General features: G+C 39.3%; 1 protein-coding gene across 2 annotated transcripts in view; it reads right to left on the reverse strand.

Annotated features, from left to right (window-relative positions):
* Positions 1-17,705, reverse strand: part of FBN1 (fibrillin 1) — a 234,571-nt gene extending 216,866 nt beyond the window's left edge. For both annotated transcript variants that reach the window (XM_086710629.1, XM_025918911.2), the window contains exon 1: positions 17,542-17,705. In XM_086710629.1, coding sequence (XP_086566755.1) covers positions 17,542-17,705 — 164 coding nt within the window. The remainder of the gene's footprint in view (positions 1-17,541) is intronic.
* Between the last annotated feature and the right edge of the window lie 15 nt (positions 17,706-17,720).

Here is a 17,720-nt window from a genome sequence, read left to right on the forward strand (position 1 = left end):
CCGATTCTGTGTCTCCCTCTCTCTCTGCCCCTCCCCCATTCATGCTCTGTCTCTCTCCGTCCCAAAAATGAATAAAAACGTTGAAAAAAAAATTAAAAAAAAAAAAAAAGATAGAAAATTCAGATTTATCTTTACAACCCAGCACCTAGGACAACACCTGAGTCTTAAATGGTAAACAAAGGGTTAGGGTTTCAAATGTGCCTCTGACTAAGACAAAAAATGAGAAAGAATTCTGTCAGAGTAGTGAACACTTAATGTATTGAAAAGGCAAATGTTTATAAGAAATTAAATAACAAATTAAAATAATGAAAAAGATAATTACTACTAAGAAATCAATTTCATTTCATCTACTTTTTTTAATTTTAAAACCTTACAATGAAAAACTGAATACATAAGATACCCATAAATGGAATTCATGGGTATGAAAGTAAAATTCTTCCGTATTTCAGGTGCACCACTTAGAAACACTTTACAGCTACCAAAGTTTCAGAGGCCTTGTGCCTCAAACTTTATTTACTAGGAGTCAAGAGCCAATGGGTCTTCTAAAACATTTATCTACCAAACCCTTTCATCAGAACAGAAACAATGTTTTTGCCACGGAACAAAAAAAATAGAAAATAAATCATTGGTAGAATTTAAGTTTCTAAACAGTCAGAAGTTAGCTAAAACCATGTAGTTATAAAGATTATTTCATTGAAATTAACAATTCACAGAATTAGGCATAAAAAATTTGATGACTTTTTTTAACTTTGTAACTGAGGCAAAGTTATAAACATTTAATTCTAAACATTTAGATATCTGGAAAAATTTTAAGAAGAATAGTCTAATTTAAATTTGAGGAAATTTGACTAACTCGGGAATTTATCTAGTCCATGTAAAGACACACGGTAGAATAAAAGTAATAATTAGCAATTTTCAGAGACCTTTATAATTTACAAAATGATCATGTGACTCTTCTCCTGAGTCCTATCAAGAAAATATATTGCTGTGTTCATTTTCAGATGAGGAAACTGAAATTCAGAGAAGTGAAGTAATTGTACAATGGCCACACAATGGAAACATGTCATAAATCACTAATTAAAAACAAAAAGAATTTATTAATAAAACATTCCAACATTAGTACTAGAGATTTTTAGATTAGAGATTAGAATGATGTTTCCATAAATACCCTAACAAGAATGTGTGCCTTTATATAAATGAAATTATGCATAATTTTTTGTATTTTTGTTTTCTTTTCTTAGGTCTGCAAAAACAAACATTTTAAGACAGATCTTATAAAATATATTGGAAAAGGAAAGCAATGGTAAAAGGAACACAGTTGAGAAACACTCACTCCTATAGGCTGGTACTTCTGTGTAGTGAGTATCATATCCCATACCCTCTAGTGAAGATATGAGTCAGCTCTTAATATGTTCAGTATTTGGGGGAGTGGGTGGGTCGGAGGCAATGTAGAGATTCTAAATGTGGATAATTCAAAACCTACTCATAGCTGCCATAGGAATGTGTTTTATGCATGTAATTGAATATGGGTGTGACTTGTTTTTTGAAAACTAAATTCAAGCAAAACCAGCAGATCATGCAGGCAACTGTCTGACCTGGCTTAGGAAGACAATGAGCTACACAAAGGCCAGAGTGACCCAGATGATGTTGTAAAAAACTCTCCAGTTTCAGGTCTCTAGAACTTAATCCAGAGGTTGTCGACACGCTGCCCATTACATGGAGAACGTGGCAACTCACTTTTCAACCGCCAACACATCTCTTCCCTGAAATCCAAACCAGAAGATTTCCCTCTCAGCTTGAGTGATAACAGCACTGTCCTCTCAACACTTTTGGAGCTCTGGGGAAGGTGTGATAGGGTTCATGTTGCAAGCTATAATTAAGCAGAATGGGTGCCAAATACCAAAACAAAGCTTCAACGCAGCAACAACCTTTAAGAAGAAAGTGATGCTCACTGGATAGCTGAGGGTATTTTAAAAGTTAATGCTAATTTTATTTTTTTTTAACTTTTTTCATGTTTATTTTTGAGAGAGAGAGAGAGACAGAGCGTGAGTGGGGGAGGAGCAGAGAGCAAGGGAGACACAGAATCTGAAGCAGGCTCCAGGCTCTGAGCTGTCAGCACAGAGCCTGACCACAGGCTCGAACCCATGAACCACGAGATCATGACCTGAGCTGAAGCCGACTAAGCCACCCAGGCGCCCCACTAATTTTAAATGTAATAGTGGTACTATATTTATGCTTCTTAAAGAGTTGTAGATTTTAGAGGTACATATTGAAATGGTCACAACAAATTAAATGGTTTTTCATGGGTTTACGTCAAAATAATCTCTGGCAGAGGAAAGAAGTAGATAAAAGAAGATTGACCATTAACTGATAAGGGCTAAACCTGGAGTTTCACTGCATTATTCTCTCTAGTTTTGTATCTATTTGAAATTCTCCACCTTAAAAAGTAAAAAAACAACTTTGAAGCAGCATGTGATCTAGTTCATTCTGATAGCCTTCCTCTCCTACATGCCACCAGGGCAATACACTTTCTTCCTTTTTCATTCACTTGAAGACCTCCTTTTTTTTCTTTTAAGTTTTACTTTTTTAAGTAATTTCTACACCCAACATGGGGCTCAAACTCACGACCCCAAGATCGAGAGTTGTGTGCTCTACTAACTGAGACAGCCAGGTGCCCCTTATTTTTTTTTTTTTTAAATTTTTTTTTTCAACGTTTATTTATTTTTGGGACAGAGAGAGACAGAGCATGAACGGGGGAGGGGCAGAGAGAGAGGGAGACACAGAATCGGAAACAGGCTTCAGGCTCCGAGCCATCAGCCCAGAGCCTGATGCGGGGCTCGAACTCACGGACCGCGAGATCGTGACCTGGCTGAAGTTGGACGCTTAACCGACTGCGCCACCCAGGCGCCCCGCCAGGTGCCCCTTAAAGACCCACTGTTATCTGTTATCCAACTCAACATTCTTGAGTGGGATGGGGATCCCCATTTAGAAATAACAACAGTCCAGGGTGCCTGGGTGGCTCAGGTTAATTGTCCAACTCTTGGAATCGGCTCAGGTTGTGATCTCACAGTTTCATGAGTTCAAGCCCTGCACCAGACTCTGCACTACCAGCGTAGAGCCTGCTTGGGATTCTCTCCATTCTCTCTGCTGCTTCCCCATTCACGCTGTCTTTGTCTCTCTTAAAATAAATAAATAAACTTAAAAAATAAAACATTAGAAATAATAACAGTACAACCCCAGCCTCTTTACCATCTTACACAAGTGGCAAGAACTAACCGAAGTTTTTCTCTAAATCTCAAGTATGCAGCTACCAAATAAGGTTAATGTTCATTAGACGAGGAATCTAAGGACAAAGGACTTAACCACACTCTTGCAAACAACTAAGCATGTTAGCCCAGGGGATGGGTTTCCTTAGGCATTACAACTACTTTTTTGACACGATCCATTTTCATAAGGATCCCTTGTCTTTCCTTATGGCCAACATAAACCCATCAGTTAACAAAAGATGAGTTTGAAGGAAAAGGGATTGATTTGTATCAGGTCCATCCATAAACGGACTGAATTTTGGCACTCTGTTCACAAGTGGAAGAATTCTTATAGTCATGTGAAATATGAAAGAGAAGGAGGAAATCATTTAGCAAGGAACCCTGGTATGTTTTCTGACTCCTCAATATGTGAGAATGTGTGTTTAACAACCTATTTCCAAGAAAGGGCCCAAATGCAAACGAGCAGAGGGAATCCGTCCAAGGGCAAATTAATTAGATACTGTTGTCTAGAATTCTGTCAGATGTTCAAAAATTTCTATACAAAGTCAGAACTGCTGACAAAAAAAAAGAAAGAAAGAAAGAAAGAAAGAAAGAAAGAAAGAAAGAAAGAAAAGAAAAATGGCTTGCATATTCTTGTAAGATTCCTGAAAGGTTTTCAAAAGGTTAAAAAGAAAAGTTTATTTTGTTATTTGGGGTTTATTTTTTTTCCGGGGAAGTTAGTAAAGCAGAGAAGATACCTGGTTGGTTGTTTGTTTTTATATTGTTGTTTTCTTATAAACTTTGATTGTATTGGTGACGGGGCATTTACCCCAAAGAGATGAGAGATATTAGGTAATTTGAGCATTTTTAATGACAAAGAAAAACAACTGTTATCTGTTTATTCCTTATTGAAAGCGCTCTTATTTCTACAGCCTGTGAATGAAAACGAAGCAACCACAACTTCCTAGGCTTTATTGCCAATCAGTTAACCAGAGGTTGGTATGTTAGGGTGCAGGGTATAGGAACTCTACCAAAGCATTGCCTAAATTAAAATAATGTATGTTTTTATTACACGTTTCCAGATGCTTTGTAGTTTAATATCTCTTAAAGGTCGACTCTCATTAGAATCAAAGTGTAAATCATTAAAAGAAAATGAAAAACAAGATTTTCAGTTTCTCAAGAGAAATTGCACTCAGAAGAAAAACAACAACAAATAAGAATCCTTTGTACTGAATGAGCATTATGTTGCTGCAGGGCCTGAAGCCAAGGGAAGGGAACGCTCACTTGGACAGCAAAGGCCATGGCTCCTCTCAGAGGTGGCCAATCTGAGTCAGCCTGGCCCCAAATCACGTAAGATGGTCTGCCCACAAAGCATCCAGAGGGAACAGTAATGACAGAGTGAGTTGAGGGAGTTCTGGGTGTATGGAAAGGGAGCTTTCTCAGTTTGGGTGCAGATACTGTGTTTACCACCTAGCCACCTAGTACCCCTTTACTTCTTTGAACCCATTACACATGACTCAGGCCTGGCCCCCGAGTGCCCCATTTCTTTGGCCACAGTGATGGGCATGTGACAGGAGTGGTGCCAAAAGAAATGACCAGCAGGAAGAAGACAAGGCCTGTTCACCAGAGCTACCAATAAAAAAATGCAAACTTCTATGGAGGAGTTGAGGGGGCCGTATGAATAAGAAATCACACTCAGTTAAGTTTATTTCCCAATAACGGTAACACAATTTGGGGGTAAGAGAAATTTAAAAATCAAAACCTTATCAGCATACTGTCTTTAGGTATAACCAGACCTCCAGAGGCAAAGTGAATTTCCATTAAAATGATATTTTCAAAATGTTTGAAGTTCAAGTTTGCCCCCTTTCCTTCTGAACTAATCGGTTCCAAAATGAGAAAGTTGAGACTGTGGTCTCCAGATACCAATGGTTGTTTAACTTTTGGCTTTGGCCATAAAAATCCAGCCTCTTTGTATGACTCCAACCCCTCCATAACAGCATTATAATCATCCTCATCACCATAGCGAAACACATAAAACACTATACTAGGAAGTTGAAGGGTATTATCTCCCTGAATGTTAGAACAACCCAGAAAGGTGAGCATTATAATCTCATTTTACAAGTGAAGAAATTGAGAGTCAAATAGATCAAGCCACTTGTCTGGGGTTCCTTCCTAGTAGGTGGTGGAGCCAGGATTTGCCTCCAGGCATGTCTATGTCCACACTTCCACGCCTCCCTAAAAACATGGCCAATGGTTATTAGCATTCATTGAAAATGACTCCGCGCTCCTTTAAAATATAGTCTCACAAACAATCCCACTGTACCCAGCTACCCACAACCAGGCTCAAATAGGAAACAGTGTGAGGTAATTATAACGTATACCCCAGCCACTAGCTCCGGGTTTTCATGACTGAGCTGCCAAATCACTCCTAGCCAACTCTTCAGGAAATGTTCAGACACTTTCTCAGATTCCAGCTGAAACATCAACGATGTGGCCCTAGGGAGTATAGAGCTCACAGGGTGGTAATGGGATATAAAATTTGCAAACTTGAGGTCAGTGGCCTAAACTCTGGGGTGTGAAGCAGCAGCAGTCCATGATAGATTAAAAACTATTTGTCAACTTGAACGTTGCATATCAAGTCCCTCCTTGTAAAGCACTTGCCCACATCACCTTAGACATTAACCCCATCAGTAAGAAGAGAGAAAGATACTCCAGATGTAGTTCTGTCTAGAACCATTGGAAAGACTATAATATCAACAGACTTGAGAGGGGGTGTTCATTCTGAGAGTTAAACATTAGGTCTCGTTCAAATGCAGTTAACGCTCAAAAATAGTTGTCACTTGGCTTAGGCAGATGTTCTAAAATTATTGGGATAGATGATACGGAAGAAAGAACAAGAATTTAAGATCTTTGTTTCTTCATTGGCATGTTTCTTAATATAATCTAAAGTATAAATGAGTAGTTTAGACAACTGAGTCAGGCAAGTTAGAAGATAAGAGTCAGAGCTTACAGACCTAAAGTTGCTATGGCCTGTCCCAGGACATTTGACATTCTAATTGCCAGTTTCAAGTGTGAGTGGGGTGCTGGTGGTAGGAGGTGGTGCTGCTCTTCAGATTCCCAGAGAAGGCTCCCCCTTCTTATTCTCCCACCCCCTACCTGGCTGCTCTCACTGGCCACTACCCCAATGGAAAGCCCCATCCTACTCAACCGCGCCTAGTATGGATGCTTCTGTTGACTGCAAGGTAGCACTGAAGAGCTAAATTTCTAGTGCCCACCTTCCCATCAGGATTGACCACTGAGAGGCTGATGGCACTGCCTAAGGCCAAATAAACAAGAGCAAGGCAAATGTCCTTGCCTACATAGTGCAGGAAGTGTGCTTATTTGAAGTACAGGTGAGGACTTCAAGACACCAATCACCCTTTCTAAGATATGAAGACAAAGAGGAGGTATAATCTTGTACCCAACAGTATACTTCTACTTAAATTGTCTCTTGCCACTGTGTGGCTCAGCTTCCACACCTATGAAGTAGGGAAGAAAATAAGTACCTTGAGCACTTTTTAATGAACTTTCTCTGGGCTTTGGTTTCAGCATCTGTAAGTTTCTAGACTTGGTCCCACTATGACACTAAGTTATAGTATTTTTGTAAAGAGAGATGGTCTGACTATAAAGGAAGATCTGAGTCATAATTAACTATGCCAAAAAAAAAAAACCTTGCAAATAAGAAGAGTCTTTAAAAGTTACCCATCAAAGGCACCAACCTATTAGACTCTGATTATACAATCTTATAAATTAGTACCAATGGGTAGGAGAAATGGTGAACAATAAACCATTATCCATAGGAAAAGGGGGATGCACCAAACTTTACATGGCACCATACACAGAAGTTCATCATACATGATGGATTAACCTGCTTTTCCACTGAATCCCTCTAAATGTTTTTGCAGGGATCTTTTCTGACATCCAAGTGTCTTTCTTTTTATGGTCTAGCTCCTCCAGAAGCCCTCAGTCCCCTGAGGAGGCTAGTTAAGGCCACAGGTCACCTGGAATGAGGGGGCTGTCATTGATACCTGTAAGAATGCGGCACCTGCTCTGTCCAGCCCAGATCCCTGGCTGATAGCACTCTCCACCCTAGAATTTTCTCCCAATTGTCACCTCCCACCTCCTTTAATCCTTCTCCTTCCCTCTCCTAACAAAATCGTTATCTCTGCTTTTTCTTTTCAAACATCCCAAGACTGCCAAGTAAAAATTTTTAATTTTACTTAGAATTTATTTTTCTTAATGTTTTAACCCTTATTTAATATCTCTATCATCTCTATTTTATTTATAGCTCAGCTTCTGAAGTTACCTGCAAAGAGAAGAAAAGGAAGATGAGATGAGATGGTGATGATGATGATGATGATGATGATGGAGGAGGAAGAAAGGAAGAAGGAGGAGGAGGATGAAGAAAAGAATGAGAAACTGTTGATGATAAAGAAGAAAAAAGAGGAAGGAGGCAAAGGAGAAGAAACAGAAAAACAAAAGAAAACAAACCCTGTCTCTGGAATACATTCCCTTGATTAATAGAGATATTCCTATACTTCAGTTCAAAACCACGAACTTAACAGCAGACATAATGTGTCCATAGGGCCCACATAAATCCTGTCTCCCAACACTAACATCATAAAATGGTTGTACTATATTTGGACTTAGATGTGTTTGGATACTTATATTTGAATGTAAGTATGACTGATGGTCTAGGAATTCACAACCCTTCAACAAAACACTGAACCAAATCACTTGTCTCAGGGAGCAGCTCTCCTAACTCGGAGCCTGCTTGCCGTCTGGAATACATCTTCGGCTGGGAATGGTGGAGATAGGGAATTTTCCTCTCTCCCTTCCGCTCGGAAGGGCTGAATAAATAGACTCAGCGATAATTTCAACAACAACAACAAAAAAAAAACACTTGAGAAAGTGGTAAAGTCTCAAGAAATAAAAACTAGGATTCAATATAATAGAGCAGCAGATCTACAATCCAAATTTGACAGTACTCCTCACGTTAATTTTATTTTATTAACGGTATGACTACTCCATTTACGACAGAAATAACAGAGTTCAGTTTGCTATAATACCAACTATTGGCAATCGCATATCTATTTTTATTGGTCAGTTATAATTCCTGATTCCCCCAAAACTGTTTCTGAGGCAAATTACATCAACAGATATAAGAAAAGGAAGCTATTAACAGAAGCTGAAAGCAAACTCTCATACAGAAGGAAGGCAAAATACACAAAATACTTAAGTTAATAAATTAAAGTGATCACGCATTAAATTTGTCCCTGTCTTAAAAGCTAAAGGAAAAGGGGGGGAAACTTTAGGAGTCTGTTAATTCTCATATTTGAAAAAACAAAATTTGCCAGTTGAAGAGGAACTGTAATCTTATTCCTGGGTTGCATGAGTTCTTTAAATGCAGAAGTGTGGGCAAGCTAAGAACAATGTCCTTAACATTAATCTAACAGATCATGAAGATACACTGTTCATGTAGCATTTTTCATTCGAAGTTACAGAATTCGAAGCAGCTTTCATTCAAAGCAGCAAAATACAATGCAGTATCTCCAATGAAGAAGTAAGTCAATGGGACTTGATCAAGTTAGAGTTAAAACATCCGATCACCTTCTCAAAAACCTAATCCCTACTGTGGTAGCTAGTCTCCAAAGATGTCTCCCCACATTCCTCCCCCCTCTGCAGACACATGCTGGTGCACACATCAAGAGGTAGGGCTTATTAGTCCATGCCCTTGAGTCTGGATGAGGCCTGTGACTTGCATGGATTTCCAGGTCATGCCAGTCCAGGTGAAGTTTGAAGAAAGTCTGGTAGCTTCCATTTTTGTGCTCTTGGAATCCTGAGGTACACTGTGAAAAGTGTGGCTGTGCTGCTGGAGAGTCCATGTGGAGAGGCCACGTGGAGAAGGAGACAATCTGAGACCATACGGAAGAGAACCGAGGAACCTAGCCAACACAGATAACACATCTGAGCCCCTCCAGCTAGCTAGTCATTGAAGTCAGCTCCGTAGTCAACTCGTGGGGCTAAAGCATGTGACCAGAGGTCAAAAGGTTATTGTTCAACATCCAGGCCCAATAGACACTTAACCCTGAGCAAGGCCTGATAACTTCACCTGGCGCTCAGTTTCTCCATTTGAAAAAACACACTCAGTGGCTCCATCCCCAGGGACAGGCCCAGGCAGGAGGCCTCAGAGGAGAGCTTTAAAACTTGGAAAGCACCCAGCAGAGCCTGACAAGTGGCTCTTTGCTTCCTTTATTCCCCTCCTCTGTCCTTAGATTAACCACACCAAAGTAAACAGTACTGCAGGCTCCAGTCTACAGAACCAGAAATACACGTGAAGAAGTCATCTCGCTCACTCCAGCCCCATCAGACACTGTGGGAAGCAGAAACAAGATTCCCCACTGTGCCCTGTCCAAATTCCTGGCCTGCAGAATCATAAGAAATAATAAAATTGTTGTTGTTTTAAGCCACTAAGTTTGGGGTAACTTGTTACATAGCAATAAGAAAATCAAAACACTCACAAATGAAACTAGCTTGTTTCCTTATAGTAGAGGAACTAGGGATGGTTTGTTTCTCTTTAGTTTTTTATTAACGGTGCTATATCGTTTTTATGTATAGTAAGTTTTAAGGCGCATGGAGGTGGGGGCACCCTAGGTGTGTCTTCCCCTTTGCCTCTCCTCCTGACCAACCAAGTGGCCAAGTACTGCTCATGCTACTTCTAGAACGTCACATGAGCCTTCTCTTCCCCCACCTCCACTGCTCAGGCCATCAATCACTCTCACCCTGACCCCTCTATTAGCCTCCCAGTCCCCCTGACTCTGGCCTCCCTACCTCTAAGCCACACACCTTTCACACATCCACCAGAGCAGCAAAGATCTCATCACGCTCCCACCTTAGAATCCCATACTAGTTCACCATCCTCACCTTTCACAGCAATCAGATAGTAACGTTTTGTGCCCTTTAGTCCCTCTCCCACTCCTGATGGTGTCACCATCTACGGACAAGCACAGGTAGTTGCATACTGCACAAATCCAGGGGGCACTATGTTCCTGGGCTACACTAAGAAGTGTTCCCCTCAAAGGTGTGCAACGCAATCCCTACCCAACTATACTCGATGTCCCTTAGTCCCTTCACACGTTCCCTTCATAGCTTTTTCACTCAACTTTTTTCCTTATTTCTCTCCTCTATTTCCTCCAAGCTCTAATGTATGTAATTTACCTTACCAGTCAATCGAAACTGGTCAGTCAAAAATTGTCTATTGAACACTAACCACATACCCAGCTCCTCAGTATCCCTAGTGATAAATAAAACAAACAAGAACTCCGCCTTCCAGAAGTTCTCAGTCCTAGTAGACAGTCACTTATTTATCACATAGACGAGAGGTCGGCAAATTTTTTCTGTAAAGGACCAAGTCGCAAATAATTTAGTTTTGCCAGCCACACATTGTCGTAACTACTCCACTCTGCAGCTGCATCAGGAAAACAGACGTCGATGATATATAAACAAATGGGCACGGCTTTGTTTCAATAAAATCTCATTTACACAAACAGGGCTTGGGTCACTGTTTGCCAACCCCTACCGACTTTCACCGTGAAGTCTTTTCTGATGAATCCTATTCCCACAGTGATGCTTCCCTTGGCATATGACTGCATTTGCCTTCATTAGATGTTGAGTCTCTCCCACAGCAATGATAGGGAAGATTCTGGGGAAAGGAAAGTATCAAGAGTATGGGAGAAAGAAATAAACTTACCAGGTATAAGATTTATTATAAATGAGAAGCAGTAAAATACACTGGTTAAGAGCACTGACTGTGAGGCCAGATTTCCCAACTCTGTCTCTTACTAGTTTATGTCACCAGAGGAATTACTGAAACTCTGTATCCCTCAGTCTCCTCATCTGTTAAATGGGCAAGCAGGTAGAATCTTTCTCATAAAGAAGTTATACATTAAATGAATTAATGTATGTAAAGTGCAAACCTCAGTGATATACCAGAGCTTGCTAATATTTACCATTATTACTGCAATCTCATGTAAAAATTACATTATATTAATGGCTTTGAGCTTAAAGGCAACCATGGTAAAAAATGAAACATAAAAAATTAAATAATTTATCATGTTGGTTAAAAACTTAACACACATTACAGTTTCCACTGAAAAGAGAAACATCTCTTCCAACTCTATTCTGACAAATTTTTCACATAGGACATGAGAACAAAAGATTCTGAATGACATCATGAGGAACGTGTCCCATTCAGAACCATGGGCAATGCAGGACAGTACCTGTGATGGTTACCTACCACCCTTAGTAAAAGTTCAAGGTATAATATAATATGATATGATATAATATAATATAATATAATATAATATATTAATATAAATTAATATAATACTAAAATATATATGCGTCCAAAGACCTCACCAACTCTGACATTCTATAATTCCTTCTGTGTTTTATTAGTGTCTTTGTAGAAATGTTAGGGAAAGTTTCTTGTTTGACAAATTCTAGTGTATTATTAACTATACTTGGGATGTGTGAACGAGCACGAAGAATATTAGGAATTTTAAGTGGAATTTTACCAAAGTCTTAGTCCTACATTTTTGATCAGTGGAATGAAAAACCAAAACCATAACTAAAATTAATGGAGAAAGAAAACTTAATATTAAGAATTTGTCCTTAAAATTTAACCTTTGTGTGCCTCGGCTCTCAGAGCCATAAAAGCTAATAAAAGGACCCATCCAACAGAAATGCTGTGAGCATCAAATGAGATATCAGATGGAAAACACTGAGAGCAGCGCCTGGGACATAAATATCATCTAGAAGTCACCTACTAGTGCTATAATTGCTGTTGTTATTTCTGGGTTTTTTTAAGGTGTTTTTTATTTATTTATTTTGTGGGGGGCAGTGGCAGAAGGAGGGAGAGACAGAATCCCAAGCAGGCTCCGCACTGTCAGCACAGAGCCTGATGCGAGGCTCGATCTCATGGATCATACGATCATGACCTGAGCCAAAATCAAGAGTTGGATGGTTAACCAACTGAGCTACCCAGGCGTCCTGCTGTTATTTGTTTTTATTAATCCTACCCCCCATGCCCTCTGCTACCTTCCCACTGACTCCTGGTCCTTCCCATAATGGATTTGACTTTTCCTACCAAATATGAAGCTCCTGCAGGCTACAGGCTGAATGTCTCTGCATTCCACAGAGCTAAATTCAGGCTGGCCTTCAATCAAGGCTTCCTGAATTAATGAACTCTTTGAAATCCCATCTAATGATCAGTTAGTGTTAAAATCTTAGGAGTCCTGCCTTTGATGATTTTATAATCTGATGGGAAAATGAAACTTAACAACGGCTGCCATATTACTCCGGCCTGATTTCAGCCTTCTTAAAAAAAAATTTCATGGAAAAAAATTCTAAGTTGCATCAGTAGGGCCCATTTGTGGGATTGGTTTCTAGATGCAAAGAAATTGTTAATATAGTTTCCTTCTATTTCCAAAAAATATTTGAAATCTTATATTCATATCAAAAACAAAGGTTAAACTTCACAAATTGGTTGTTTGGTTTACTGAAGGGAAAAGCAAACAAAGTCTGGGTAAATACCCTAATAATCTGTTCAGTATCTTGCTTGATAAGCGTCATTGGCCTAATAATATATTCTTTTTAATCATCAGCCACACAAGACAACAAAGGAATATTTCAATGATCTTTAGAATTCCTAATAAGCTTGGAGAGATGTCTGAACTTCCTTTTCCATCAGCCTGGACCTCATCTCACGGTAGGCTGATATATGTTTTAGTTAACACGCAATACCAACAACTTACGTGTTTTTGTAAACAACCTCTATGTCTTAAATGCTACAAAATGAGTCATAACATAAATCAGTATTTTGTGTCCATCTTCTAATTTAAAATGTGGAGTTGCTAAAAACTTCTATTTAAAAATATCTTTTTTTTAAAAGGTATTGCAATATTTTAGGTTAACCTTTTCAATAAATACAAAGACAAACCATACCACTGCAGGAGTCTTTTCCCCATATTATTAGCCTACCTGACTTCAGATGAAGGCTTAAAGTCGTCTTTGTAAAGTAAATGGACTTTATAAAGTCTACAGAACTTTGTGTCTCCCGTTAAAGTTCTTTATTTGCATAACAGACTTCAGTGTAATTAATCCCTTGGAGTTTGCCAGCACATAATCTACCCTGTGTACCAACTGTCCCGTGTGGATTTTTCTGGTAACAAGACCTCTGGAAAAAATAAACAAACAAAGACAAAAAAAATACGCAATAGGGGACAAATTATGTGAAATACACCCAGTGTCATACACTTATAAACCAGGCAACAAGGATAGAAATTCTCAATCTGTCTTATCAGATTTGGGAAAAATGGGTTTCACTCTAAAGACTTTTTTCCCCTTTGACAGGAAACTGCAATATTTCCTTATTTCAGAGCTAAAGCAAAAGGCAATATTAATAATATTTATTATGTATAACACATAACATAATAATATATATTATAATACAATATATTATAATATAGATCTATAAATATGATAATATATTATATATAATATGTATGCATTATATATAACATATAAATATTTATTTATTAGGATAAATGGTTCCTAACTACTGCTATTCAAGTAGAGCTGTGTGTTTTTTTAAATCAAATAGTCTCCCACACATTTGGCCTCATCACAGAAGTTAAGAATTCAGCTGAGAAACATTCTTGTGAACTGAAATTCGAACAATAAATCTAGGATTTTATTGTTTCTCATAAAGTCGCTTCACACATGTTAAGCAGTGCTCCAGTCAAAGGAAAACTACTATACATGTATTATTTGAAAACATTTTTGAAGCTTCCAAAATTCTCCTTTCAAAATAGAGAAAAATGCGATTTTTGCAGAGTGAATGGGGACCACACTCATTCCATAAAAAAAGGATTTCCTGTAAAAACAGAAATTGGCAATTTCGTCTAAGAAAACACAGCGAAAGCTGGGAAGAAACTTGAGGATGCTTAAATTTCCACTGTGGAACAACTTCTGTTGCCCAGTGGGAAGGGGAAAACACACACACACACACACACACACACACACACACACAAACACCTGCAACAGGATGGAAGAGAAGAAGACAAGCTAGAACTACAGTCTTTAAGGGGAAAAGTTAGGCACATCCCCAGTCTGTGAGGCGGGGTGTGAACAGGAAAGGGATACATATCCCAAGAAGATGACCAAGGCAAATTCCGTAGTCACCTGTCACATCCAAGAAAGACAAGGAGGTACTGGTGGAAGAGACGAGATGAGTGCACAGTGGACACTGGTGAGTTTAAAGCACATTTTAACCAGAGGAAATATTAGTGAGGTGCTGAAAGTTGCTGCCACCAACTGGGCATCAGGCAGACTTGGGGTTACAAATCACTTTCACTTCAGAAATTGTGCATTTCCATCAAAATGGTCAACAGGTTTTACTGCAGTCAAAGAGGTTAGTTTTGAAGCTGGCAATATTTTAACTAGCAAAAAATAGAAATTTTAAGCAATAACTGGAAAAACGTTACCCACAAATGCTTTTCCTGATGATTTATACAGCAGGGCATGGTTAAAAGACTTATTCATGGGAGACTAAGAGCCATAAGCAGAGAAAATACCTTTTAAATGCTATTCAAATTTAAAAGCAGAATTGGTACTTATTTAAAATCTACGGGAAAACCTTTTCTCCAGAAGTTCTACTTTTATTAACTTATACCACATATAAATTTACACATGTACACATATAGGCATGTAGGAGAATTTGGGAATAGCAAAAAAAAAGAGTAATATAATCCAGAGAGCCATCATTAGGGAACTGTTCCAGCCATGTATGGTATTCTTTGCACCAAGAGAAGGCACAAGGTAGATCCATATGAATTAACAGATGGAGGCACTAAAGATATATAGAAGTGAGCAAGGTTCAGAACAGCATGTACAGTATATTGCATGTATTAAATAGGATACACAGTATACATATATGTATATGTATGTACGTGTATACAAATATATATCTCAATATGCATATATATGCCTATAATAGTTTTACAAAAATGGTGTCTGAGAGTTAAGAGGGAAAGACTTTTAACTGTGTATCCTTTTAAATTATTACTTTTTTACCTCCCCATATATCTATATATCTATATCTATCTATATATCTATATATACCTATAAAACCTTATAGATAACATGAGAAGCCTAAAAATAAAAACCTTTATATTAGTATATATTACACAGCAAATGTTAACTATAATTATTTTTCAAATCTTTATGTAAAGTCTTATAGATAACATGAGAAGGAGGCACACTCATAATCACTGTTCTATTAATAACACGTTTTTAGGAAGGCTCTATGAATAGCTTGCAATAGAGTAACATCTATGTTAGTAACCAAATACTATGAAGAACACAGAGAGGTGTTGCCCTGTAATCGTAAAAAAAAAAAAAAAAAAAAAAAAAAAAAAGGAAAACCCAAGAGAAATAAGTGGTGGTGTGAGTAAATCTATGGACATTCTGTTAAGCAACAAAGTAAAGCTCAGTTTCTGTTTTCACACTGAGTTTGTGCCTCCCAAGGAAACAGGCTGGTTGGTGTTAGCACAGAGATGAGACAAATGTCTGGCTGGGCCTGATGTCTCCCTGCAGACTTTCATCCACAAATTTAAACCCCACTTCCTTTCTTCCTATAGGAGCAATGCCATCGAGCTGAGCTATTATGATAATATATATAGCAGAGATTTTTTTTTTTTTTTAAGGAAAAATACTAGACTAAATCAGGTCCTTTTGAGAACATATGAAAATCAGAGTTTTAGTCCATGTGTTGAACTTGCCATGGGCCTTGCACAGCAATGAATGTCTGCTGTCTAATCAGAATCAGGCTTAACATGATAAGCAAATTTCCTTTCCAGCACTGTTGGAATCCTGGATTTATTTTCCACAAAGGCCAAGATGGAACTAAATTAATCATAACTATTTCCTGGGGCCAGAAAATCGTGCATATTTTACCGCAGCCGAAGTGCTTGGCCCTGGCAATCACCTTGTCCCTGGTCTGGACCAAGACTCAAAAACTGGTCCATTCAGTTTACTGCACTTTTTTCTTCCTGCACCTAGGCTATACAAACACAAATTTTATTACATATATCTCATTAAAATATCCCATAACAAAAAGGAATAAAGGAAACGTTCAGCCGCATATCAGATTGGACACCATCACCTGATGACTCGGGATCATATAATCAAGCTACAGAGTTACTCAAAAAGAAGCAACAATGAGAATCAAAAGAACCTCTGTATGTGCATACTGTCTGGGGTCATTTCACAGACTCCTCCAAGGAGATAAAATTTACAGTTCATCCTACTACTTCTATGGGGGCTTGAATTTAAACAATCTCACAAGGACAGATTTTTCGTTCAATCTGAACAATTTTAAGGGAAATATATTCCCACCCTTCTTCAATTCAGGGTACTGACAGTCCTTAGCCTAGTGTAAATACTTCCTGCTGAAACATTTCCTGTAATAGGGACTTTAGGAAACCCGGGAAATGCTCAATTCCATGTACATCACACATACAGCACCGGTTAAAAACACCCGTTTAAGGCCGTCCACATAAGCATGACTGCCCCCAATGAAATGAAGAGCCCGTGAGAACCCAAAAGAACCCAAAGTTCTCAAAAAAGTTGCCCTGCTCTGCTTCCAGTGCAGACATCACAAAGGCAGTATCAACCAGAAAATTCAGTCCGTAATTTTCATAAGCATAACTCGGTGGAGAGCCAACCATTGACTGTGTCTTCTCTGCCTGTCATTAGACTCCCTTCCCTTCCTGCCCCCTCACCAAAAGAGCATCTGCAAAGGTGCCCACGAGGCAAGTACTTTGCCCTGAACACAACCGGAATTGGCCTGAAGGGAAAGGAATGGGCTTCTCCTCGCCTCTCAGTGGCAGCTCCTCCCCTTCTTCCTCAAAAAACCCTTCTCGCCTCCAAAAATCGGCCTCGACAATGGCCCAAGATTCCTTTTCACCATGACATCTCCTCTGGGGCAGCAATCTTTAAAGCGTTGCAGCAAAGCGGTTTAGCCTCGAAATGGGCGAGGGCCGGACACCCCCTGCACTTCTAAGGTAGCCCCAGGAGATCTTCTCAAGGATCTTTCCGGTGTCAAGAATCGGCCCTGTCCGTTCCCTCTGGATCGTGATACTCGGGAGAAGAGGGAGGGGAGACCCACGCCAAAGGAGCTGGCCCGTTCCATTACCCTTTAAGCGCGTCGTGTCCTCCGCCGCCTCTTCTCTTGGCCCGGCTGGCTCTGGTTTCTTTCACGTTCCCAGCCTCCAAATTGGCGTCGGCCCCATGGCTCGTGTAGGACGCTAAGAGCACGGTAAATCCCAGGACGACCTCCAGCAGCCCTCCTCGCCGCATGATGCCGCGCGGCCG

This window comes from Puma concolor, chromosome B3, assembly GCF_028749965.1.
Source record: "Puma concolor isolate L17-30 chromosome B3, mPumCon1.1.hap2, whole genome shotgun sequence".
In the NCBI taxonomy this organism is placed as follows: domain Eukaryota; kingdom Metazoa; phylum Chordata; class Mammalia; order Carnivora; family Felidae; genus Puma; species Puma concolor.